At 37.3% G+C, this 26,547-nt stretch overlaps 1 protein-coding gene across 1 annotated transcript; it reads left to right on the plus strand.

Annotated features, from left to right (window-relative positions):
* Nucleotides 1-5,684: 5,684 nt before the first annotated feature.
* Nucleotides 5,685-19,603, plus strand: LOC118737858. Its single transcript, XM_036468652.1, has 7 exons — nt 5,685-9,359; nt 11,726-13,373; nt 13,454-13,759; nt 13,844-14,190; nt 14,266-14,479; nt 15,602-15,890; nt 18,822-19,603. The coding sequence occupies exons 1-7, from the start codon at nt 5,685-5,687 to the stop codon at nt 19,003-19,005; spliced, it is 6,663 nt and encodes a 2,220-aa protein (XP_036324545.1). The 3' UTR covers nt 19,006-19,603.
* Nucleotides 19,604-26,547: the final 6,944 nt, after the last annotated feature.

Here is a 26,547-nt window from a genome sequence, read left to right on the forward strand (position 1 = left end):
ATATCAGCTGTTTGTGATATTTATTACGGTTAGCTCATTTATATGTATAGCTAATACTCCACCCACTCACGTCTGACACAATTTTCCTTAATTTTCGTTCACTTTCGGTTAAATGGCGCAAGCGAAGAAGTGTTATTAAAGCAGTTGCCAATTCTTGGAGGTTTGAATCAAATTTGATAAAGATTGGCGTAATTACCTTCAACCAACGGTTTGCTTTTCGCTTTTAAGAAGTTAAGCACATGCCAATTAGTGGCATTTGATTGGTAATTAAGACTCCGAGGATTCGTTATATTGATCACTAAAGATACGGAATGGTAGGTAACCTTTATAATAAAGTTAATTAATCTTTTCTTTTAAAACCATTTGGCCATTTGTGTAGACAGCAAGGAGTTACCGAAGAAAGTTCACCCCATTGTGAAAAGGCGCTGCTGACTTCCGAAGACCCTTAAACAGAATGCGTCGGAATGGCTCAATTCAAAATACCCTCTCTTTCAGTAACGCAGTTACACCGGAACTAAATGCCTTACTTTAACTCAAAGAAGCTAAATTTTAGTCTACTTTTTAAGAATCAATTACTTTCCAAGAAAAATGGTGAAAATGAAAAAAAATTCCTAAGTTAATTTCGGTTTTAAACGTGAGATCTTTATCAAACTAGCTAAAACTAAAATCTGCGTAGCATCCTTGTGTGCGAAGTTATTAAACCTTAAAACTTTTTTTATCGGTTTCAGGGGATTTAATCTTCGATTCGAAACTCAATGCGATTCGAAAGGCGACATGGACTAATACAAATTTATAGTACCAAATATTCGAATCCGAAATAGATATTGTCGATGTTTTTTCAAAACCGCCCATCGACTTATCGCAATATTTACTCAGCACTTGTCAAAAAGTATCGAATTCTTGATATTACTCAGTATTCAAGAAAAGTATCGAAATTCTGTAATCGGGTCTCGTATCGTTCTATCCCTATCTATACTTGCTTTGGAGGAGGCCACAGACCTTTCTCACCATCAGCATTAGTCCTCAACTTGAATAGTACATTCTATGTAAATATAATGGATTTGCTTTATTTCAAATCCAAATGCATATTATATTATATTGAATTGAAAAGAATAATAAGTCAAGGTTTTTCTTCACTTAACTTTAATGTTCATTAAATGTCTTTACTGAATAATTAATTGGCAGTGAGGGGGATTTTTTGTTTTGTTGGAAGCACCTTAAGTAATCATTAAGTGACTCTAAGCCCATAATACCAAATAATTTGTCGTTCAATTTCAATTCGCATAATCAATTTTGTGTATCTAATACGTGTCTCTTGCAGTTAATTCCCAAGTTGATCCGGATCAACGTTGCTGTCTGTTTATGCTTTTACTCTACTTTTTGGTTCATAAGCCTGCGCTGAGTGGAACTAGAGCAACTTAGAGCACTATTTTCTGACCAACTTTTTTAATAGAATAACTTAGAGCAAGCAGCTGTTTTGAGAATTTCTGCCTGAAAAGTGTTTCATGAGATTCCTGATCTGAGTTGCTCTAAATTGCTCTATTGTTTTTTTTGACAGCTGCTCGATTGTGCTCTAACTTGACCTGTTCTGCACTTTTTTCGGTCTCATTAAATGCACCTAGTGTTTGGACGTATTTCAATTTCAACTAACTCTCCAGAGAAGCGCCCATAACCGTCCGTCGCACACAAACAAATTACCTGGCACGCTTTCACCTATCTGAAATGCTTATTTTCGCAAGTTATGGCTACTTTTTTGCTTGCAACAGCTCTGAAGCTTGGCGTTTCACAAACTGTGCCACAACTACATATGTATGTACATTAGACTGCATCACCAAAAAAGTTACGGTTTTTACGCCGGGACTACAAAATGTATTAGCTTTTAAGATTTCCACTTAATTATTTCAAAAAAATATTAAGATTTACGTGAGCTGGACCGAGTTGAAAATACCTCCGAAAATGCAGTTTTTTATGAATACAAATAGGCTCTTAAAGGATTTTTTGAAAAACACCACTCAGATTACAAAACCGTTTAAGCTTAAAAAATCTACATAAAAATATTCAAAAATTTTTTCCAGCGGAATCTTAATGATATTTTTGGTGCAGTTTTTGAACTTTTTTCAAAGATTGGTTTAAGAAAAACTTGAATAACTGGGCCAAAAATATTCCGAAACAGACTTGTGAGATATCGGTGGAAAGGTATTTTTTCACTCTTTTTTATTTCTTTACAAAAACTTATTTACATCCCAATTTTTTCTTTATCAAATACCAACGCTCGTTTTTCTTAAGTTTCTTTCATGCTTTGAAAGAGGTTATTTGCAAAGAACTAAGAAGGGTGAGAAAATACCTTTCCAATGATACCTCGTAAGTCAAAATGGGTAAAGTTCTGGCTGAGTTATTCAAGTTTTTTTTAAACCGGTATTTGAAAAAATATAAAGAACAGCATCAAAAATCTTATGATTATGACTTTGTTGAAAAATTAGTTTAAATATTTTTATGCAAATTTTTTGAACTTAAACTTTAATTCGTCTAAGATGCTGATGGCCTTAGTTGCTAATGCAGATATTTAGATTGTAAGGTTTAATTGTAATATTTTATACAACTTTTAATAAACAATAAATAATAAAATTTTGTTTATCAAATGAGAAATATTTTGGTGAGAGTCTTACAATTCCAGTGGAAAAACACCACCGATTTATTTTTTTGTATGGGGAGTGATGCATTCTAACGTACATACATACATATGTATGTCTTACAAGAAAAAACAACAAAATTCGCTAAGGTAAAGGCAATCAAAAAGTGCGCAAGGATGGTATGCTAAACGAAAAACTTCCATGGCAGCGCCACTACTCACACTGAGTGCATAGTGGTTGCAATACCAATGAAGTTACCGTTTCTCCATTTTTTATATGAATTGATGCTTTTATTGCTCCGCTTGTATAATGGCTATTGGTTTTGTAATACGCCTTGGTTGCCTAGTGGCTAATAGCTGTAAAAACACTTACACTAACAATAATTACATTATCATAGCTTTACAGCATTCCGACACATTTTCTGCCTTCTTACTTGCTACATACATTTCTAATGCACATGACACTACAGTTTCGGACGCAATGACACTCGGCACACACATACCGGAAGTGTGCATGCCACACTATGTATTCGTTCCACTTTTCCGCTTGTGCAGCAAGAGCCAAAGTGGTCAACAAAGCGGTATCCTGCTACACTTTCAGACAGCCGCTACTTGGGCAGCTGAATGCATACATATGTATGTATATACATACATTAGGGCGGGTCAATTTATATGGGAGATTTTTTTCGACTATGCCCGTATAGGTTTCTACGTGTAAATAATTCTAAGCAATTTTGCCAAAGAATCAAGGGGTATTAAATCAATTTTTAGTTTGCCAAATTGCGAAAATAAGTTTCTTTGCTTTTTCTGTAAAGTCGTAAAGGCGTGCTAAAATTTTTTTGGTATGAGAAATCCATGTCTGCATTTATTTTTTCTTAAAGCTTGCACCAGAGGGCGCAACAGTCAAAATTTTCGCAATTTCTTCGAAACCTTTTTCGCAATTTGGCAAGCTCCAAATTGATTTTAGACCCATAGTTTCATCGGCAAATTTGCCTAAAGTTACACGTATAATCCTCCCATGCTATACGCGCATAGTCAAAAAAATTGACTCGTTCTATCATACATAAAGTGGTGGTCCACGTAATAAGAACACTTACATTTTCGCATTTACATCTCATCTGCCTGATACAATTTTTTGTTATTTTACTTTTAATAGAGCTGATTCTATAATATACCACATATGTTAGACTCGCGAAAGTTCAGCAAAGTAAAAAAAAATCCATAAAAATTTCCAATTTTTTATTCAGAATCTTTAGAAAATTTTACAACTTTTTGCACATTATTATACTAAAATTTTCTGGGCTGTAAAACTGCATCACCAAAAAGTTTCTAAAGATTCTGAACATTTTTGAACATTGTAAAAGATGTAAAGTGTTCTCATTACGTTGATCACCACTGCACACACTATGTAAATATTTTGTCTGGTACGTACAATGTGCATTTTTTTCAGTTTTTTTTTCCTTTTAGTCGGGTATACGTCAACTCTGTTGGATTTCCGTTTCCTATGCTGCTTGCCAGCCACATAATCAAAAGATTTCACGTCTGACTTGCACATTATGGTAATTTATCAAGCGTTGTGTGCGAAAAAGCCAACTCGGCGTGTTCAAAGAGTCATGCATATACATACCTACTGGGTACAAATGCATAACTGCATACATAAATACATACATTTGCTCTTTGGAAAAAATTTAAACGTATTAAAAAATTTGTATTTTAAATTTTCAAACATTTCAAGAGGAGAGCAGTTTCCGTGACTTTATGCCTAGGAAAATTTACGAATTTAAGTTTCTATGTTTTTGGAAAATTTCTAAATCCGGCTCAAAGGGCAAACACTCTAGATTGGGAAGTTTTCAGAAAAAAATTCTAGCTCACGATAGTCTGCCCTACCTTACCAAATGACCCACATTTATTTCTGGGAAAGGACTGTCATCACACAATTTTTTTGAAGCATTAACAATTTAGAGATCGATCCTAGCAAAATTTTTAACAGTAAAGAATCTTTGAAAATCAATATTTTCTAAACGGCAAACTGTGTTTCGCTTTGGGAAACTTCAAGGAATAATACCCAATTGTTTATCTAAGAATTTCCTAATATTAACCGCTTTTTATGGAACCCCCAAAAACCCCGAAAAAATGCAATGGAGAACCGATAAAAAAAATGTGTATTATTAAAAGGCGTAATAATAAGGAATTTATTATAGGAAGTCTCCTGAAGATAAACAGAGTTTTCCGATCGAAACATAATGACTTTCGCAGAAAACTTTGAGCGCTTTGAGCGCCCTGTATTTTTTTCTTTTAATAAAGCAATCAATATAGAAAATTACTAGGGGCTGAGAGCATTAAAATCCCGCGTTTACATTTCTGTAATAAATTTTTTAACCTGTCTAATATAAATACATGTGATGTAGTGGTGGAAGTGCGCACTACCATTGTGCAGGTCCCAGGATCTGGCCCAGTTTCCGATTAACATAAAAATCCAGACAATGGCAAACCACCGAGTGTATTTCTGCCTTGAAAAAGCTTCTCATAAAAGCCATTTGCCGATCGGAGGCGACGTAAAATGTTAAGTCCTTCCATATGTGTTTATAACATTAGGACGCGCACCAAAAATTGGAGAAGCTCGGTCAAAAACTTTGCAAAAGCATAAGCTCCAAAATACTATACTATATATTACGAAGTATTAAAAGTGTTAAGTTATTTTTATATATGTATGTATGTATTTTCATACAATCGAAAGTAGAGTTGATGCTTCGCGAGTCGAGTTTGCGAAAGCAGAAAAATTCTGCATAACTCAAGCAAGAGTAGTAACAATAAAACGCGAGCGGAAGATATTTATTAATTTATGTATGTCTATGTTGCCGTAGTATCTGCCTTATTTACAGTTACAACATTTAATGAAACATTTATTTTTGTTTTACTTTATTTTCAGATCGTAACATCTACTAGAAAGAGATTCGTAGTGTATGCAAATTGTGGAAGATGAACACAATCGTATTGGGGATTCGCACTTAATCGTCAGAGTTTCTAACGGTATCTTTTAATCGTCTCGCTGAAAATGTCCAAGCATTCCGATAATGACAACCTACGAAATGACATTTACGAAAATCTGCCCTGCCAGGCAATGTACAATGAATCTGTTCGCAAAATACAACAACAGAAATCTTCCCAATCGACTACCAACGACACAGTCGCCGCAGCAGTGGCTAATAATCCACTGTCACAACAACTTCTATTAAATAACATCAGCAATCAAAATGCTGCCAATTCCAATCCCAGTACAAACGCCACCAGTTTGACAAGCAACGCCAAGCAACGCCAACAGCCTTCGCCCTTATCCCTGCAGCAACAAACTAACAACAAACACTATGCAACCAATAATATGTCCAAAGAGATGCTCTACGCTACACCGCTACGCAAATCGGATCGTTTTAAAAGCGGTGAACGCATGCGCTTTAACAGTTCCGGCGCACGCCCACATTCCGGCGGTACCAATCATGATGCTCACGATACCAAGTTGTCCAACCTAATGGAATACAAACAACTCAATTCGAAAAATTTGTCGCGTTTGTGTAGTCGTAATGGCAACGCCATACCCGTTACCGATCTCGATGACGACATGGCTTTGGATGGCTGTTCGTCTAGTGCGCTGGTCGGCGGTTCACATTACTCGAATCAGCCTGCCTCTTTGCCACCTCTGCCCAAGTCCAGTACGCCCAGTCATCAATTGGAGGACCGACGCATTCTCAATTTCTTAAAGGACACGACACAATTACAAAAAAAGCTAGAAGTTTCCGGGCGCGATTGTCCCAATGCCGGCTTCTCCAATTTGGCACGCGAAGAACACTTTGCCAATTTGATGCAACAAAATTTCCCCATTGAAACGACGCGTAGCAATGGTGGCGCTAGAGCAGATGCCAGTGAAGAGCACAGCCTTAGTACCACCGCTGATACAAGTGAGTCAGTATTAACGGAAACTGCTGATAATTTGGAAGTGCTAATGCAAAAGAAGCTTTCGCCTGACAAAGAAGTGACTGGTATTGTGTCTAGCAGTGGTTCTCAAAGTCAAACATTGACCGCGCGGCATTGTCAACCAGTGTATATACACCGCGAATGGGTGCTAAAGAAGATAGCACTATGCTTGGAGCAACGCACCGCAGGCAAGAAGAACATACCAAGTCTACTGAGCGCTAGCAATGCAGGCAAGAGCGAAGCTGTTGGAGGATTTATGGCTGCGCGTGCAAAGGCCGCTGCTATATCTAGTTCTTCTTACAACGGTTGTCTTGTGTTGGGCTCTAACGGCTCAGGGAAGACTTCCATTTGTCAAGCCATAATGAATGGCAACTCTGGCACCAAAGGCATACTAAATCGCAAATTACTCGGCTGCTATCTTATCGAATCACAGAACCCGGAATGTCATAGCCTTTCGTTATTTATACGCAAAGTGGTGCTACAAATACTAAGTCATTCATCGATTATCACCAAGGATGAATGTCAACGCGTAATTGATGAAGGTTTCTCATTTCTGCAAGAGGAGGCGCAGCAACAGGAATCGAAACTCGACGAAGCTATGAACAATATAACATTGAACGAGAACGTCGAGGATATTTTAATTGCCGAGCTGCGACGTGGAGCCAGTGATAGTGACGCTGCTGATAAACCGGAGCATTTTCAGGAACGACGCACTTCAACCAGCAACAAGAAGTCAACTAATGCATGCATTATGCGCCAAAAGTCTGAACCGACACCAGTAGATGACAATGCTGCTTCGGGCGAAGAAAAAAGATATAACAATTATGGCACACATCCGCCGGCAACAGGCAACAAAAGCAATGTGAGAGAATGCAACGAAGATAAAGACAACGATACCGAGAAAGAAAAGCGCAACGAAGCGGAAAAAGAGAAAAGTTCACCTTCGACGTCTTCGAAGTGTAGTCCAGGAAAGAAGTCTAAAATTCCAGTAAAACTCGGGCGCCCAAGCGCTGTTGCTTCGCCGGTCAAGGTGATTTCCGCCATCACTCCCAAAAACGGCATTTCTGCTATACAGCACGGGGGAGGTGAGGACATTGCTGACATGGTAAGCGAAGAACTAAAGAACGAGATAGAGGCGGCTATAAATGAGGATAATGTTGACGGAAGCAAGCGCATAGAGGAAAAGCCGATATCCGATAAAGACGACGACGAAGACGAAGACAAACCAGAGGCAGATAAGAACCTGCAAGTAGTTCTCAAAGAATCTAAACTAATGAATGAAAAAGAACACATCGATGAGGAAGATAAAGAAAATTTCGGCAACCTCATAGAATTCGAACAGCAAAGCAACAGGGACGTAGCGGATAATTACCTACATCCTAGTGGTTTATCCGTTAATATGAATACTTTACCTCCACCATTACCAAAGCCAAAAAGTTGTCGCACAGTAATCGCAGATGGATACTATGAGATGTTAATTTCAAACCCAGAAATACTGGAGTGTTTAAGCGTTGACAACATCGAGAAGAATCCAGATGAATGTTTCAAAAAGGCGCTACTATTTCCACTACTTGAGCTTACACCACCCAAAACAGCGCTGCTGCTATTGATCGACTCCATAGATGAGAACTACATAAACGAAGGTAATCTGATTACAACCTTGAAGGGTGGACGCGGTACGACGACCAACCACAAAAGTCGCAACGTCGCAGAACTGTTATCCAATCACATACATCTCTTCCCCAAATGGCTCTTCCTCGTGTGCACAACCAAAAAACAGACTAAGCAAATTACGCGTATGTTTACGGGCTTCAAGAAGATCACATTGGATGACTTGCGGAAATCACATGTTGTGAAGGATGTGCAAGAGTACATCATTAATAGGTTAAACTCAGACTTTAAAGATAGTATTATGCTCACAAAGGAAATAATTGAGTCCCTACATCAATTATATATTAAATCCAATGGCTGTATACTCTATTTGGAGAAAGTATTGAATGGTATCAAGGAGAATTTCTTCAGTTTTCGCGAGATCAAATTGATACCATGCACGCTAAATGGCTTATATTTGTACATTTGTCAGAAGTCGTTTAACAAAAAGCAGTACATGAAAATACGGCCACTTCTAAATGTACTACTCGCTTCATCTGGTTATGTGGATAAGCTTTTCCTCTTTAATTGTCTACGTACACACAACTATGCCATCGATACGGACGAGTTTGAGAAACGTTTACATCTGATGAAAAACGTTGTTTCTTATGATGCCGACCAACAACGGCTGAAAATTTTCCACAACTCCTTTTCCGACTGGTTGGTCGACGTGAAGTTCGCCACCAAAAAGTTTATATGTGATGTCAACGAAGGCCACGTTATGGTATCAATGTACTACTTGCTGGTCGCCGACACACTGTGCGCCAACAATGTGCGAAAATTCGTATACCATCTCATCAAGTCGGGCGAATATCTCACCAGTCGCAATGTGAATTTAGATATAATACTCATGTTACTCGAATCGCGGCTCAATTTGAATGATGCGTTCTATACGAACCATTTGAACTGCTGCTCACAGTGTGAAAATGATTTTAAACATGATCCCAATTTTCTACCGAAAACGCGAAGTATGATTGAGAAATTTTTAGGCAGCGATTTGACTGACGAATTTTCACAGTTTTTGTGCGACTTCTTCAAGCCAAGCTTACCAACAGATGCGAAAATACTAAAGTTGTTAATCGAGACGGGCATCAATAATGCAGAAGCACAGGTGGGTCTAATTTCCTTAAGAAACTGTGGCATTTCATAGAATAATACTAACTTAGATGTATCGTCCCTAAAAACTAAAAACTCGGCACTATGTCCACTCCTCGAGAACATCAGGTTTTGGCGAAGTGTTAGTCGGTAGATGAATGTAAACTTGGAAAGTTTCATTTAAAAACTTAAATGCAAATGAGGCTGCTCCTTAAAAGATATCCATTGAACGATATTTTCAGCAGCGCTAAGGCCATGGCCTATGTGAATTTTGTAGTACTATGTACCGTTATCTTATATTATTAACCCAAGATGGTCTGAGGCTATGTATGTATTTGTTAAAAGTGGAAATGCTCCATAATTTTCTCAGCACTAGGTATCAGAGAACCCAGAAGATCTCTACTGATGGAGTTTATTGTAAGAATTAAAGACCTTTGATGACTTCACTAAACATTAGGTCTAAACTCGTTTTCTGTTAAATAATATTTCGTCTCAGAGTTAAAAGATAAGGGCACATTAGTTTATTAAAAATTTAAGTATAGCCCTAGTTACGGCCCTTCTTTGTTTCTTTTTTTTCTTTTAGTTTGATATCAAATATGATTATATTATTTTACGCGAGCTGGCTTAATAGGGGTGCATTCGAGAGCTCCGAGGCCGAAACATCTGGCACTGGTTTTTTTTTTAGTATTTTTTCTGTTTTATTGAATATTCTTTAATTTTTATATTTGATTCTTTCAAAAAGGAAATATATATTTTTTAATTTCATTTAATTTGTTAAAATTTATTTTATCTTTTTTAATGTAAAATTTTTGTTTTAAAATAATTTTTTTTTAAGTTAGTTTAATTTTAGTAAACTCCTTTTATCTCTATTCTATTTTAATTTTTTTTTTTATAATTTTTAGATTTTATTGTTTTAAAAAGCAAAATAAATATTTTTCATTTCCATTCATTTTTTTTAACTATTTTTTATTTCATTTTCTGGTAATATATACATTTTATTTTCATTTAGTTTTTAATTTTCTTTTCTTTAATTTTCTTTTAAGTTTCACATTTTTGTGTTGTAAAAATCAAATTTGTTTAATTTTATTCAATTTATAGATAGCTCTATTCCGTCTCTCGAAAAACTAATTAGCGATCTGCTTAGGAATAGGTTAATCTATTTGTCTTTTGCCTATAAGTTTTCCTAAAATTAGATGAAATTAAAAATAAATACTTATTTTTTAAACAAAGAAAAAACTGAAACATAAAATAAATTAAAAAGAAAACCATGAGATTAAAAGGAAAAATGAAATAAAAACTAAATAAAATAAGTTTAATTTTTAGAAATTTTAGTTAAATTCAAAAAAAAAAAATATGTATACTTCTTTTTAAAACAAAATTTAAAAATAAAAGAAGATTGAATAAAAAAAGATAAAATAGGGTTTTAAAAGTTAAATAAAACAAAAGAAAAATATCTTTGCATTACAATTATAAAATCTTAAAATTAAATTAAAAAGAGAGAAAAAATATTACACTGCCATTGCAACTCTCGGAGCAGGGAGAGAGAAATTGAAATTTATTGCAAAAACAAAAAAAATCATAATCATTCGTTAAAAAGTGTAGCAAAGGGTTTTCTTTGCTTAAATTTAAAAGTTCGTTAAATGTTTTTAATGAATCATTAACTGACTCTGAGATGAAATTTTTCCAAATGATTAAACTACTCTGAGTGCGGCAGTATAATTTTAGTATGTCTCGTGATTATGCCACTTATGTATTTAATGCCACCTCCGAACGGCAGATATTTTTTAGGAGAAGCATTTTTAAATTAAAACGACACTCAAAATCCTCCATTACTGTCCTGAGAGCCGAACGCTATCAGTAACAAAAATGTATAATATATCGCTATTGCTTGTGACAAGAAATTAAATCCGGAATCTACCGGATGACAGTACGCGGCTCTAACGCTCGCCCAAAGCGGTCAAAAAATAAAACCGGAGACCAGATTTTACCCTCTTAATAAGCCTCTGAGAGACTGATTAGCCTTTGCTCCTAGGCCTAGGAAGGCTCACTGATTACTGTGTGTGTGTTAATATCCGAGTAACCATGCATTGTAAGTTTTAGACCCATGCGCATTGGAAAACGACTTGTGTCTCCTTCCAGAAACTGGAACATGACACCTATCAAAGTACTCAATTTTATAAATCGCATTGTATCCACATAAATCTAGCTAGATAACAGCACTAGTATACCTACCAATAATTAGAATAAATTTCCGGTCTCGCAGTAGTTTTGAAATTCAGTATTATTCTAGTTGTTCCGTCTCTATTCAATCGGCGAGAGTTTGATAGTCTTGCGTGCCAACATCTAGATGGGTATTCATGTTTTTTTTTTTCTTCTTTACAGAACTCTTGCGAATCATCACTCATGTCCCCCGAACTCTCTGAAAAATCGCAAAACATAGACTTTGAATTAGCTGATTTGTTGATCTCAAGTGAGAAATCATGCATATTGGAAACACAACGGCCCACCAGCCCATCGGAAAAGAGCGAACCACATCAAGAAAGTCAAGATGAGAATGCTTCCAGCACACTTCACCAACTCTCCGATTCCAACCGCATTGAGTTGCACAAAGGCAAAGCACTCATACACATTTTAGCCAATGATGGCAATCACCAGCTGCTCGAACGTGCCCTCAACGCCTGTAAAGGGCCCATCGATCTCGAAATTGAAGACTATAACGGACAGACTGCACTGAATATTGCTGCACGTAATGGTCATTTAGACGTCGTTAAGCTATTACTAAGCTTCTCGCAACCTTGTAACGACGGCACTGGCCGAATGAAGCGTGTCGATGTCAATCACGCTGACCGCGATGGTTGGACGCCTTTACGTTCTGCTTCATGGGGTGGCCATACAGAGGTCGTAAAATTGTTGATCTCACATCCAGCGTGTAAAATTGATCTGGCTGACAAGGAGGGACGAACTGCGTTGCGCGCGGCCGCATGGAGCGGACACGAAGACATACTGAAAATACTAATAGAGTCGGGTGCCGATGTAAACTCTGTCGACAGGCAGGGTCGTACCTCCTTGATCGCCGCCTCCTATATGGGTCACTATGATATTGTTGAAATACTGCTGGAGAATGGTGCCAATGTTAACCACTTAGATTTAGATGGACGCAGTGCTCTCTGCGTGGCTGCTCTATGCGGCTCCTCAGGCTATAGTAAAGTTATATCAACATTATTGGAGTACGGCGCCAATACTGATCAACTGGACAACGATGGCATGTCACCACTACTAGTGAGTTCTTTCGAAGGCAACGCCGAGGTTTGTGAGCTTTTACTAGAGAATGGCGCTGATCCCGATCTGGCGGATTTCATGGGCCGCACACCGCTTTGGGCCGCTTGCACTGCCGGGCACGCCAACGTGGTAAAGCTACTCCTCTTTTGGGGTTGCGGTATCGATTGCATGGACTCGGAGGGACGTACCGTACTTAGCATAGCTGCGGCGCAAGGAAATGTTGAGACTGTAAGACAGCTACTAGATCGCGGTTTAGACGAAACACATCGCGACAATGCCGGCTGGACACCATTGCACTATGCAGCATTCGAAGGCTTTCATGAAGTCTGTCTGCAGCTGTTGGAGTCGGGCGCCAAGATTGACGAGTGCGACAATGAGGGAAAGACTGCACTGCACCTGGCGTCACAAGAGGGTCGAACCAAATGCGTACAAGTGCTCCTCGAAATACATCCAACATTCGTCGATCAGAAAGCACATGATGGCAAAACAGCATTCCGACTGGCCTGCTTGGAGGGCCATCTAGAAACTCTACAGTATTTGCTGAAATTCTGTTGTGATGTAAACGCCAAGGATGCGGATTCGCGTACTACGCTCTACATATTGGCATTGGAGAATAAGCTGGATATAGTTAAGTACCTGTTGGAAGTGACCAATGTCGATGTTAATATACCAGATAGTGAAGGACGAACTGCGCTACATGTGGCCGCTTGGCAGGGACACGCTGAGATGGTTAAAATGCTTATAACAATGGGTGAGATATTTTATAATTTATTTTTAGCACATTGGTATGCATGCTTTGATAAATATTAAAATTGATTTTCAAAATTTCAGGTAATGCTGATGTGAATGCTATGGACCTGGAAGCTCGCACACCATTGCACTCTTGCGCCTGGCAAGGCAACCACGATGTCATGAGTATACTGCTATACTTTGGTGCAGTGGCGGATCATGCATGCAAACAAGGCGCCACCGCTTTGGGCATATCGGCACAGGAGGGACACGAAAAGTGTGTTATTGCTTTACTGAAGTACGGTGCTAATCCGTATAAGTCAGACCATTGCGGACGTACGCCAATAAAATTGGCTGCCAAATCCAACCGCACAAACATACTAAAGATTTTTGACAACTTTACTAAGAGTGAGATATATGCAGACAAATGTATTTTATTTTTAGCATTTAATTTATTATATCTAAACCTTATTTTCCCCATCTCCCTATTAGGCGATTCCAACAATCTAGTCGAACCAGCGAAGTTCCACCCGAACATGCTGCGTTCACCCGATCAGCCACCGGCGCTACCTGCACACCAAAGTCTCGGTCTAGGTGCACCATCTTATCCGCCACACGCTTCGGCTCCCTCAATTTGCTCGGCGGCAACCACAGCTACTGTTAATAACAGCATGAATAACAATAACAACTGCATGCAAGTTCAATCAAATATACTGAATGCATCAACTTCAACTCATAGCTCCAATAATTTCTATCAGAATACAATGCAATCGGACGCGAGCAGTTTACACAAGCGAAAAAGCGTCATCTCTAGTCAATCAACAGGCAGCAGCAATGATGTGAGTAATATTAAAACCACAAAGCAATATTCATTTCCATATTGGTCAATTATGTACGTTCGTTCCGCCTTGCAGCAAGCGCCGCTCACTTTCACACAGCAACTGCAACGTCAAACCAAACTCAATTCACGGAACAATCCCTTCGTGCAAAATGCGCCAATCATCAGTTCGAAGCGTGGTGCAGCCTCAACATCGGCCGCCGCTTCCGGTGCAATGCAGCAACAGCAGAAAGGGCATCACTCGCAGCGGCACTCACAATTGCTGCCTGATCTCAATGAACATCACTTTGGTGAGTTTAAAGCTGTGCTTTTTCCGCAGGGATTACAAAATCCGTTATATTTGAAGACTTCCGGCAAAATATTTCGGAAAAATATCTGTGGTCATAAGCAATAATCGCTTAAGTCGAAAAACCTGAATTCGAGAAAAAACGCTTTAAAGACCAAAACCAAAATATTTTCGTCTATAACTTTTTAAATAGCCTCGCACATGGAATTCAATTCTTTCTTAAGTCGACTTAGGCGGTTATTGCTTATGATCACAGATATTATCTAAGATTTACGTGAGCTGGAGCGATTTAAAAATGCCTCCAAAAATTTAGTTTCTTATGTAAAAAAATCCACTCAGATGACAAAACAGTTTAAGCTTAAAAAATCTGCATAAAAAATAAAAAGTGTTCAACGGGATCATAATAAGTAGTGAGATCTTTGATGCTGTTTTTCAAATTTTTCTCCAAAGATTGGTTTAAGAAAAACTTGAATAACTGAGCCAAAACAATAGCAATTTAGACTTATGAGGTATCAATGGAAAGGTACTTTCTCAGCCTTTTTATTTCTTTGCCAAAGACCCAATTCTCATTCAAGTCCCAATTTTTTCATTTTCAAATATCAACACGTCTTAATTCTACTTGGAATGACGTTCGTTCATCTCACCTTTCTCTTTCATACCTTCAATGAGTTTAATTGCAAAGAAATAAAAAGGGTGATAAGTCTAAATCGGCTGTTTTGGCTGAGTATTTATGATTTTCTTTTACCACTCTTTGAAAAAATTCCAATACAACAGCATAAAAAATCTCGTTGTTATGATCCCGTTGAAAAATTTTTTTAATTGTTTAATGCAAATTTTTCAAGCTTAAACTGTTTTGCCATCTGAGGTGATTTTTTCAAAAATTCTTAAAAAAACCCCTTTTTTGATTTATAAAAAACTCAATTTTCGGAGGAATTTTGAAATGGGTCAAGCTCACGTAAATCGTAATATTTTTCCGAAATATTTTAGTGCAAGTCTTAAAATATCGTAGATTTTATAATTCCAGTGGAAAAACAGTATCGATTTTTTTTTTGTGTATGGGGAGTGATGCAGTCTAATGTATGTATCTACAAACTTTACATTTCTGCTTTCCTTATACGCTCTACAGTTTCTGGCATTGGTGCCAATGAGGCTGATCTCTACGATATGGAATGCATGTCCCCACTCTATGCTACACCACCACATTCGCCCAGCAGTGAGTTAAGTTCACCCGGTCAGCTACCCTCGCTAAATGCATTCGATGAAATTCCCGGCGCCTCGGGCAATGCCAGTGGAAATCACACAAACGGTTGCAGTTCAGGTGGAAAATCCGTGCTGCCAGATAACCACTTCGCACGCGATACTCATATGCGCATAATTTTGGGTAATTTAAAGGAGAGCCAACCGAGTTCGTCAAGGTAAGAAAAAACATTTTTTTTGTTTAGTTAAATTTGACATATCCATCTCTTCGCGACTTGCTCTTCTTAGAAAAAAGTAGATAAGCTTACAGGCATATTTGAGGGGGGTCTAAAATTCCCAACTGCGACTAAAGTTTATGAAATGAGTTCCATTTTAGATGTGCATTGATTCATGAAGTTCTAAACCTTATTTGATACACTATGCAGCTCGTAAAACAACTGCTGCCAGAGCTGCCATTCACAGTGTCGTAGATAAGCTATATTGCAAGAGAGTATTTCCGGACGCAAAATTTCTCACCGAGTCGAAGTTATTTGACCAACGGGATCATGTGATTTAGCACCTCTAGAACATTTCGAGGCGCACTATCTTTCGGATAAACCTAAAATCTTGAAGCTCCTCAAAACTAGCTTTTGCAAATTATGGACGAGGACCAACAAATACCAAAGGTGTTTGAAACTTTTCTCAAAAGATCAACGCCTTAAGACTTGCGCGAATTCCCGAAATTCATTCTTCGTTATAGACTTTCATGATGGGTCAAGTGGATTTTGTATTCATACTTTAATGGAATAAATGCTTAATTCCAAACAAAATAATAAAATTACCAATTTTGATTAGAAAATATCAAAACGGCAACGCTGTTCACAACCATACATTGTAATGCCGATGTGTTTAATATTTTAAGCTACTTGCAGAAAAAAAGTGGTTTGAAGGATTTACAAAATATTTGTATCGTTTATCGGTTTGCGCCGATATCAAGAAACTTCGCCGACTGCCTCTCTCCCTTGCGAAGCTACACCAGTTTTTTATCGCGAGTGCGGACAGGTTCTTCTGTACTTGGTCATTTCATTTTGTTCGTGGGCGCCCTTATTTCCCTTGGTCAGCCATGAGAGTAGAGTCGAAATATCTTTTCGCCGAACCATCATCTAGGGTGGCCAGATATTATAGTGACATAATCAGTACAGTTGGGATCAAAAATTAGTACAAAGTCAATATATACAACCAAATAACAGCGCATTAAGTTAACAAAAAATAACTAATAGACTTTTAAATACGTATAGTATTATCAATATAAAAATTCATTACTTTAAAACAAATCAAAGGTATTACGTATGTATGTACAGCTGTGCTCAGGAAAATAGTAGTAAAATGTATTGACAGGTTTTGAAAATTTTTTCTTTCCTTACTTAATTTAAATTTTTTATAAAAATATAACACCACCTCTCATAAGATTTATTTATGGCGAAACCAGCTACTCCTGTAAATCCTGTAAAACCTGCAAGTCGTGATTGCAAATCGGGTTGGGTTGAATCCAAACAGTCTGTTATTTTGCGAAATCCTAGGAAACGAAACAAGTGCAAGCTGATACCTTTTTAATAATGGTTCCAGTTTAATTAATTAATGCTAACACGTATGAGTTGTCAAAAACCATTGTTCTGAACATGTAAACCTCAATTACAATGTCAATTACACCAATTTACAAAAGTATTTATTAAATGTAAAAATCAGTACAAAATCAGTACAAACTCAAAAAATCAGTAGATTTTGCGTACTGATTTCGGGCTCTTAAAAATGAGTACAACAGAAAAAAATCAGCACATGTACTGATTAAATCAGCGCATCTGGCCACCCTACCATCATCATATCCAAGCGCAAAGGTATTTTTATGCGTTTAACTATGTCTTGCACAGTTCGTTATTTACATCTTATTCGGTACCCATCGACTACGTGAACACGACCATAGATCTTGCCTAGAATAGTTCTATGGAGTACCCCATAGCTAGCGCATTTTTGTTCGACATCGTCAAAGTTTTCGGGCCAAATAAAAACGAAGGGCATGGTGACGGATTTATAGTGCCCAAAGTAGCACCTGTTGTGAAAAGGTATTATGGGCACGGAATATCGTCACCTTCGGTACTGATTTTAAAATGGCCGGGAGGAGCGGTATCACGAAGGTCTTTCAAAATTTTGTAGGCGGGGGAGGGGACCAAAATCCTTTCAAGAAAGTCCCGATAAGACGCGGCATCTCCGGAAATTTATGAAATCTTCTTTAAAAACGTTGTATGAAAAAGCACTTTTTTATGTTTTATTGAGACGAAAAGCAAAGCAAAACCAAATAATCGTAAGATGCAAGATCTTTCATTATTATTATTATTTTTTTTTTTAATTAGTTTGAAATACATGTGTGTACACTTTTTTAGTGAAAGATTTCGTGACCCACGGTACAATTCTTAAAAAGCATCCGGATGGGCGGATCGGGATTGAATGTTTAATCCCGAGACCATCTCTAGTGGGCATGTTCACTTATAACTACGGTCACCATCCGTTATTTATTTCAGAGGATAGTCCTTTTTCTCGTGATGTTGGCCTTTGGCTTTATTTATTTTAAGAGAAGCTTCAGATTATGTTGTCTCATTTTTGGACAATCTTCTCCTCGTAATTCAAACTGCGGTAGAAAACATTAGAGGGGAAGCTAGTACGCGCTCCATTGAACAGTTTGCGTTGATAAAATCAACCTCTGAGCTAAAGTAGAGACAATCTGAGCCATAGCAGAATTGAACGACTATATATTAGTTCCCTTCCGGATCGATGCTGTTTCCAGGAATAATGCTTAGAACAATTCATCCTTGAATTGTTACATTCGAAGGGGTGCTGTTGCACTTTAGATTTTAAATCGAAGCCTTACGACTAGGCGATGATGGAGTATCCTATTACAGGAAAGAAACCTTCCTTTTATCTCATAATTCAATATGAGCAACGAAAAATTCTCCTGTATTTTTATTTCTAAAACATGGACACCGTACTTATAACAGAAAATGGGTGTCTTCGAGTCCTATACCAAAGTATATGTATATTTACATAAATAGTAATAGTACATAGTAATTTCAATGTTATTATTTTAGAAATTCTTCACTAATAAATATATTTTACAGCAAAAGCAAACGCAGCGGAATTACAACAAATCCTGCAATGCGGCTAATACGCAGCCGCTTCGATTCAGCCGCACAGCTAATACGGCGCACCAACAATATGCTCTCATCCAACAGCAATCAGGGATCATCAAGCATTGGTGTGAAATCGGGCACGTTTCAATGGCGCAAGGAAAGTCAGATGTAAATTATATAAAATGCGCGAATATTTAAACAAAACTGAAATAAACATACATACATAAATACATAGTAATATAGTTGCACGAAGAATCACTTAAATGATCATAGAAAGTGCATACGAACTAAGAATCAACTATTTTTTGGTTGCACACTCAAACTTACGTAAATATACATACATACATACAGACATACATGCATAGATATAACTAAATTTAAAACGAAATTAGTTATAAATACATACATACATACGTATGTACATCGTCTTTAGTTAATTATAAGCGATTACGACTACGATTTTATTTGTGATAATTAAATATTTAATTTGATGTTTAATTGTAATTTATTTGTTTTGTATGTTTATGCTTTTATGTTATAACTTTTAACTATACAATTACATAATTCGTAGCATAAGTCATTATTAAATTAAATACACAGATACATAAAAATACATAGTACTTGCATATAGAAAGAAGTTCATATACTTACAGTTCATTCGAAACTTAAATTCAGATGTCTTAGCGGCAGTGAGATTAGTAAACTATTGGTAAATTTAGAACGTATTAATTCAACATAATTTACTATTATACATATATTTCAACTTACATCTGTAGCAATATTTGAATGAGTACATTGCAAAAAAGAAGAAATAAAGTAGTAAAGTTGCACGCAAGAAATTATAAGTTTTAGATGTGTTAAAATGAAAACACAAGGAAATTTGTTGCAAAAACCAAAACGAATGAGATTTTCGAAAATATCTACATACATACATACTTCATGAAGTTATTTAAGAATAAAAAAGTAAATGAACGAATAAAATGAGTTTAATGAAGTAATGAATTTAGGAGCGTACAAAAACACAGTTGAATTTCTCGTTTGAAGCAATATTTACACGTACATATGTTCATATATTAATTTAAATAAATATGTATTTAACTAAATACATGATATGTATTTTATGCGGATTTTACTAAAAAAATACAAAATAAGTCCATTGAAATTGGCATCACTTGAGTAAATAGGTACAGAAGTGTATCGAGCTAGACCATATAGCGAAGGTAAAAAAAGTATAGTAAACCACCTGAAAGAAGTGATGCCAGATATTCTCTGCGACGAATTATCGGGAAGAAAATCCTCAATTACCCACGCCTTAAATAAAATAGTCTCACAAAAGCACCAAAGACTTCAAAGCATATCTACATATATTTCAATAGTAAAAAGATAAAATTCATGTCTTGACCTTAATATAGAAAGGTCCTTATTCATTTTTTTTTCGAAATTCAGCTTTGTGTAAAACTCGGTAGATTAGTCACTAAAGTAGTATTCTTCTTTCTGTTTTGCCGAAGAAAAGGGGCGCGGAACACCTTTTGAAGATAAGTAAAACTTTTCTTTATTTTGTGGTTTGATTTGTCTACCAAATGAAAAATAATATTTATTTGTGATTTGATACGTATAATTTAACTCTGTCAATCAAAAATGATCAAAAAAATTAAATTAGGCCGCCAAACAAATAAGAAGGCGGCCTTAATACACGAGTTCAAAATTTCATCCCCCTAAACATATACCTCTTCAGGAATGGAGAAACATTTTATTTTATATTTTACGTTAGTTTTTTGTTTTTAATATTTCTCAATATCTCGAGGCGAAGTGACCTTGAAAATTTCAGATATAACTTCAAAATATCTTGCAAACGCCAAAAATTTATAACGGTCCGTTTTCTCAATGCAGGTATTAGCCACACATCTACATATATTCAGCCGATATCTCGAGAAGTTATGAACGTAGAATTCTCTGCTATGACACATTTTGTTTGCTAAAAATATGACTATAAATATTAATACGGAGATAAAATCGAATACATTTTTTCCAAGAAATAATTAACTTTTAAAGTGAAATTACGGAATTTTTTCTCGTTTCTTTTTAATTTTTTCGGAATATCTAAAAAGTTATGAGCCCGATAGGAAAAACAACTTTCCTATTATATTCAGCGGGCTCGAAAGCATATTATAAGATCTTATAAAACTTAAATTTCCTAAGGGATTTCACGTGCACACGGATTGAAGAACGAGTAGCTTTAAGTTAAATTAAAATGGACTTCGGCGCGCCCTCAAAATTTTATTATTTTTTTAAAATCAAGTTATGTACTTTCGTTTTTTAGGAAAAGTAACACAAATTTGCGTGAGTACTGAATAATATGAAAAAGAGGGATTTCTATAGGGACCACTATCTCATAAAGTAACTTGGGGTATGTCGAAAAAAGCTCGATGCAAAAAAATGTAAGTCAATTGTGGTTGAAAGAATTTTATATATACATACTAGTGGTAGATATAAAAGAAACACCTTATTTCCACCAGTGATGTCTATATTTCCTTTGTTTTTGTTCTTTTGCATACTAGTCAGTATTGAAATTGGAGGGATATTCACTTATGGCTTAAAGTCTTGATCAACGAAATGCAAATATCGACAGCTACCTGGATTTTTAGAGAGTCAGGTCATGTCAAAGAACTTTTTCTAGACCACCATTCATCACTTTTCCCGATAAATTCAAAAACATGTAATTTTTTGCTCTGCCCGGTAACAATCTAAATAGACGACGACCTAATCCAATTCATAACAGTGAAAAATCAACTTCATAATAAAGTTCAATTTTTTGTTGCTACAGTTACTAAATTCTCCACCTCCATGATTTTGACCCATAAGACCGCACGATATGGAGCTACCATTATCAAACAAAAATTTAATCCTTCTCTTGAAAAATTTAGACATACATTTAAAAAATAATGAGCAGTGTAACCTGATGTGTTAAATTACTTTTTTTTGATTGGTTGGGACAATTGCAGCAACTCTCCTGTAGTTCGACTTTCATCTGACCATATTCTGCATAAGAGTTGATGCATGCACCTTGTAAATTGCTCGCCAGCAGCGTGGAAAAGTGTTGCCTCCATAATTTAAGTACATTCTGGAAATCAGTCACTAGGTCGCCAATGTTTAAAAGTTCGCCTTGATCTTAAAACCTTCCGCAAGTCAGCTAAATAACTCCAGTAGAATTTTCAGGCGTTTTTCCTGACGGCCAGCATTTGAAGCCCTTCGGGCTCAGGTATTTCGGCCTCCCTCTTATGTTCCCTTTAGCGGTCCCATATAGCCTGTGTGGCACCCGATTGCCGCGTGGTCCTGTTGGCGGCATCTTTTACCTGTACAGGTTTTCCACACTCCTCATCGCACTACTTTTTTTTTGGGGCTCGCTGAAATCCGACTACTTCTTCGGCGGCGGTACCTAATTAACCGGAAATGCTCGCATATGTCGCTTTGTTGAAGAGTGCTCTTTGAGAGCAGGTGTGAGAGTCAAGTAGCGAATGCATTGGCCGTCTGTTGTGATTGCAGCTTTTCGACGTTAAGTTTTCCTTGAATTTTTTTGAAATTTTTTTCTGCATAGAAGTGGGTGCTTATCTTGGCTGCAACAGGATAGTGGCCCGATTCGATGTTTGGATCTCGAAGTGTTCATACGTCTAGAACAGAGATGGGCAAAGTGGCTCCCAGGAGCCTTTTGCACTTAAGAGCCGGCTTGGCACATTTAGGTGGTAGATGAGGGGTAACATCAAGAGCCAGGATGAAGGGGGAAGAAGAGCGTATTCAAATTTCTTGTACTGCGACCCTCATTACTAATATATGATGCTTTTAATGTATTTTGTACACCCCTTTACCCTGAGAACTGATTTTGCACTTGCGGGCTCGTTGACGGCTTTAAGAGCCAAAAATCTGCCCATCCCTGGTCTAGAACTCTGGAGGCGTACCTTCCATTTATCACAACATGATCGATTTCTCGATCTGGAGATAGCCACGTATCTTTATGGATCTTTTTATGCTTAAACCAAGTACTGCATATTTCGGGCCCCGTCGAAGTTGATCAGGCTCAGTCCGTTGGCGGACGTTTCGTCGTAGATTCTGTGTTTTCCGGCAGTGGGGTCGAAATTCCCCTCTTTTCCCACCTGGAGATTGAAATCGTGAACCACGACTTTGATGTCGTTACGGAAGTAGCGCTCGTATGTGCACTCATAGCTGAGATCTTTGAATTTCTCATCCTTCTCTTCCGTCGGGTCGTCTCTTTCCCACCGCATATCCAACACCGAATTAACGTTTCTGTACGTGGCAGAATAGACGTCGCAGAGCCCCACACGGTCTTTCCCTTACCCCATCCTTGCGGTGATGTCTGCATGTGTCTTCACTAGGACAGCCGCGACAGTCTCATGCGAGACATTCTTGTCTTTTTCATTGGTAAACATTTTTACGTGGCGGGCCCCAAGCCCAGCGAAAACTTATTACTGGGATAACTCCATAACTTTTACCTGATAATGATATTGAATAAACATGAATTGGTGTAGTGGACAGCAGTGCGAGCTACCATTCCGCAGGGCTTGGGTTCAACCCGACATTAAAAAATAAAAAAATAAAAAACAAAAGTGTTTTTCTAATAGCGGTCGCCCCCTCAGCAAGCAAAGACAAACCACCGAGTGTATTTCTGCGATGAAAAACAGCTTCTCATAAAAATACAATCGTCGCTCGGAGTCGGCGTGAAACTGTAGGTCCCTTCCCTTTATCGGAGGAGAAGCTCGGCCAAACAATAAAATTTTGTATGTGTAAGCGCCAATCTACATATTATATTAAATAAAAATGCCGAAAGGTTAAATAATTAGCAAAAGCGCAATGCATATTAATCGTTCAGCAATGACAGTGACACACTAAAACGGGAGTTATGTAAACTTTCTCACGCCAACTGGTTCACGCCAAACAATGCTTTTTTGATCTCTACTTTTATTTTCAAGCGTCTTTCATCAGCGTCACCTAAGATAATCGCAATAAGCAAATTTTACAGCCGGTTACGTTTGCATAATTCTGCATCAACATGTAAGTATGTATTATGTACGTATGTAGCTTTTGTAGATAGGAAATGATTCGTTTTTGTCAAATTAAATTTATACCAAATAGTTGATGACCAGGGAACGGATTTTTAGGACCTAAAAACCTATAAAAAAGGAGCCCATTTTAAATATAGAACGTATGAAACGTTCATATTATCAGGAATAAGGGCGCTTTCCTCACCATCCAACAATTTTATCCACACCCCTTATTGTCTCTAAGCCTACGTTAGCTGAGAAAACGAATTTGAATTTTTCCAACACCAATTTGGCAAGAGGTCTCTGCGCTTCTAAAAGCCGCATGGGCATGTGTATATTTTTTAATCTTAAAAAAAAAATGTAAATGCTATAATCCCTTTTTTAAAGTTAGAAAAGGCAAAAAAGGCAAATATCTTAAAAAAGGCAAAAAAAAGGCAAATATCTTAAAAAAGGCAAAAAAGGCAACATCAAATGTGTATATATGGAATCAGGGAAAGCTAAATCGTGGACATTCTTTATCGAATATACTTTGTCTCTTTAGCAGAAAACAAGGCAGTTTCCATAAAATCCGTTCCCTGTTGATGACGCATGTCCAAGTATTCTCTAAAATATGGATTGCTTTAGTTTTATTCATCCATGTATGCATTCAGATCTCATACGTGGTGGATTCCATATCAGTTCATCACACACATTTTCATGACTTGATATTAATTTGGGTGTACTTTTTATATTTACTACTTCTTCTTCTTCTTCTTATTTGGCGCTGTAACCGCCTAAGCGATTTTGGCCGAGTTCAGCAAAGCACTCCAGTCGTTTCTCTTCTGTGCCAACTGACGACAACTGGAAACGCCAAGTGAAGCCAATTCCTTCTCCACCTGGTCTTTTCATCGCAGTGGGGGCCTCCCTCTTCCTCTGCTACCACCAGCGGGTTCCGAGTTGAATACTTTCAGAGCTGGAGCGTCGGCGTCCATTCGAACGACATGGCCAATCCTGCGGACCCACTGTATTTTAATTCGCTGGATTATGTCCATGTCGTTCTAAAGCTCATACAGACCATCGTTCCATCGTCTGCGGTACTCGCCGTCGCCAACGCGTAAAGGCCCATAAATCTTCCGAAAAATCTTTTTCCCGAACACTCCAAGAGCCGCCTCAGCGGCTGTTGTCATTGTCCATGCTTCTGCGCCATATACCAGCACGGGCATGATGAGTGACTTATAGAGCGTGGTTTTCGTATGTCGAGTGAGGACTTTACTCCTGAATTGGATTTCCATGCTGAATTATTATCGGTGTTAATGCTAGTTCCCAAGTAAACGAAATTCTCTTTCTCGAAATTGTAACTGTCAACAGTAGCGTGGGTGCTAAGGCGCGGATGTGCTGACTGTTTGTTTAATGACAGGAGATACTTCGTCTTGTCCTCGTTTACCACCAGACCCATTCGCTTTGCTTCCTTATCCAACTTGGAAAAGGCAGAACAGACTTCACGGTTTTTGTTGCCGATGATGTCGATGTCATCGGCATAAGCCAGCAATTGCACGCTCTTGTAGTAAATTGTTCCTGAGCGGTTCAGTTCTGCAGCTCTTATTATCTTCTCCAACATCAGATTAACCCTCCATTAGGCGCATGGGTTCTACTCACGCGGTTAGTCGCGTGGATTACAATAGTAGTCCAACTTCTTTGGCTGCTATAATATTTTATTTAAAAAAAAAATTATATTTGTTTCCAATAAATGTTTATTTATATTATTTAATACGTCTCAAACATATTTTGACTTTGGTTTTATCTAACTTTTATGAGAGAAATATTAAAACAGGCAATGCGTGTTGTTTTGAGCCGTTTAATAGAAGGTTCTTAAGAATTATTGCAAATTCAAAGTATGCAATAAAAATAGCTAAACGAATTTCACATTTTTATTTTAAATAATAGACTTAATACAAACTGAACAGTGAAGAAATATAAAAGCATATAAACGAGGAAATACAAGTCAAATATGGAGCATGTTTTTCTCTGCCAAATAAGCAATGCTCTCATCTCTCTTATGATTCTTACATGCATATTTATTTACCACGATTGAGAGAAAATGTATTCTATCATTTTTGAATATTTACTACGTGTTTGGCAAATATTTCTTGTGGACTTCGCCGAAAGCAATTTTCTGGCATGTCGGCTGGTGGAGGCTATAAATCTTTTCTATACAAAGTAGATGCCGTCCTAGACGATCAACTTCTCTTGACATATTAGTAATCGGTGTTCAGTTTGCGGTTTTACTAGCTCCCAAGCAATAATTTCCAAATTATAAAAAAACTAAGCTTATCTTCATCTTCTTCATCCATAGAGCTTTCTTCTGTTTCCAAATGTATCTTTTTTGCATCAGAAATTTCAATTTCCATGTAAAACAACATATCGTCGCTCCCAACGAAGAGTAGCACATCTCAAATTACCGTGGAAGACTAGCACGTTTCACTATTCGCGTCGAAGACTAGCACATTTCATTATTCGCGTCGAAAAGTAGCACATTTCAGATTCTCGCGTGGAAGACTAGCACATTTCACTAATCGCGTGGAAGACTAGCACATTTCAGATTTTTGCGTGGAAGACTAGCACATTTCGTTATTTGCGTGGAAGACTAGCACATTTCAGATTTTTGCGTGGAAGACTAGCAC

The sequence above is a fragment of the Rhagoletis pomonella genome, unplaced genomic scaffold, assembly GCF_013731165.1.
Source record: "Rhagoletis pomonella isolate Grant_MI unplaced genomic scaffold, Rhpom_1.0 Rhpom_scaffold_00004, whole genome shotgun sequence".
Classification (NCBI taxonomy): Eukaryota; Metazoa; Arthropoda; class Insecta; order Diptera; family Tephritidae; genus Rhagoletis; species Rhagoletis pomonella.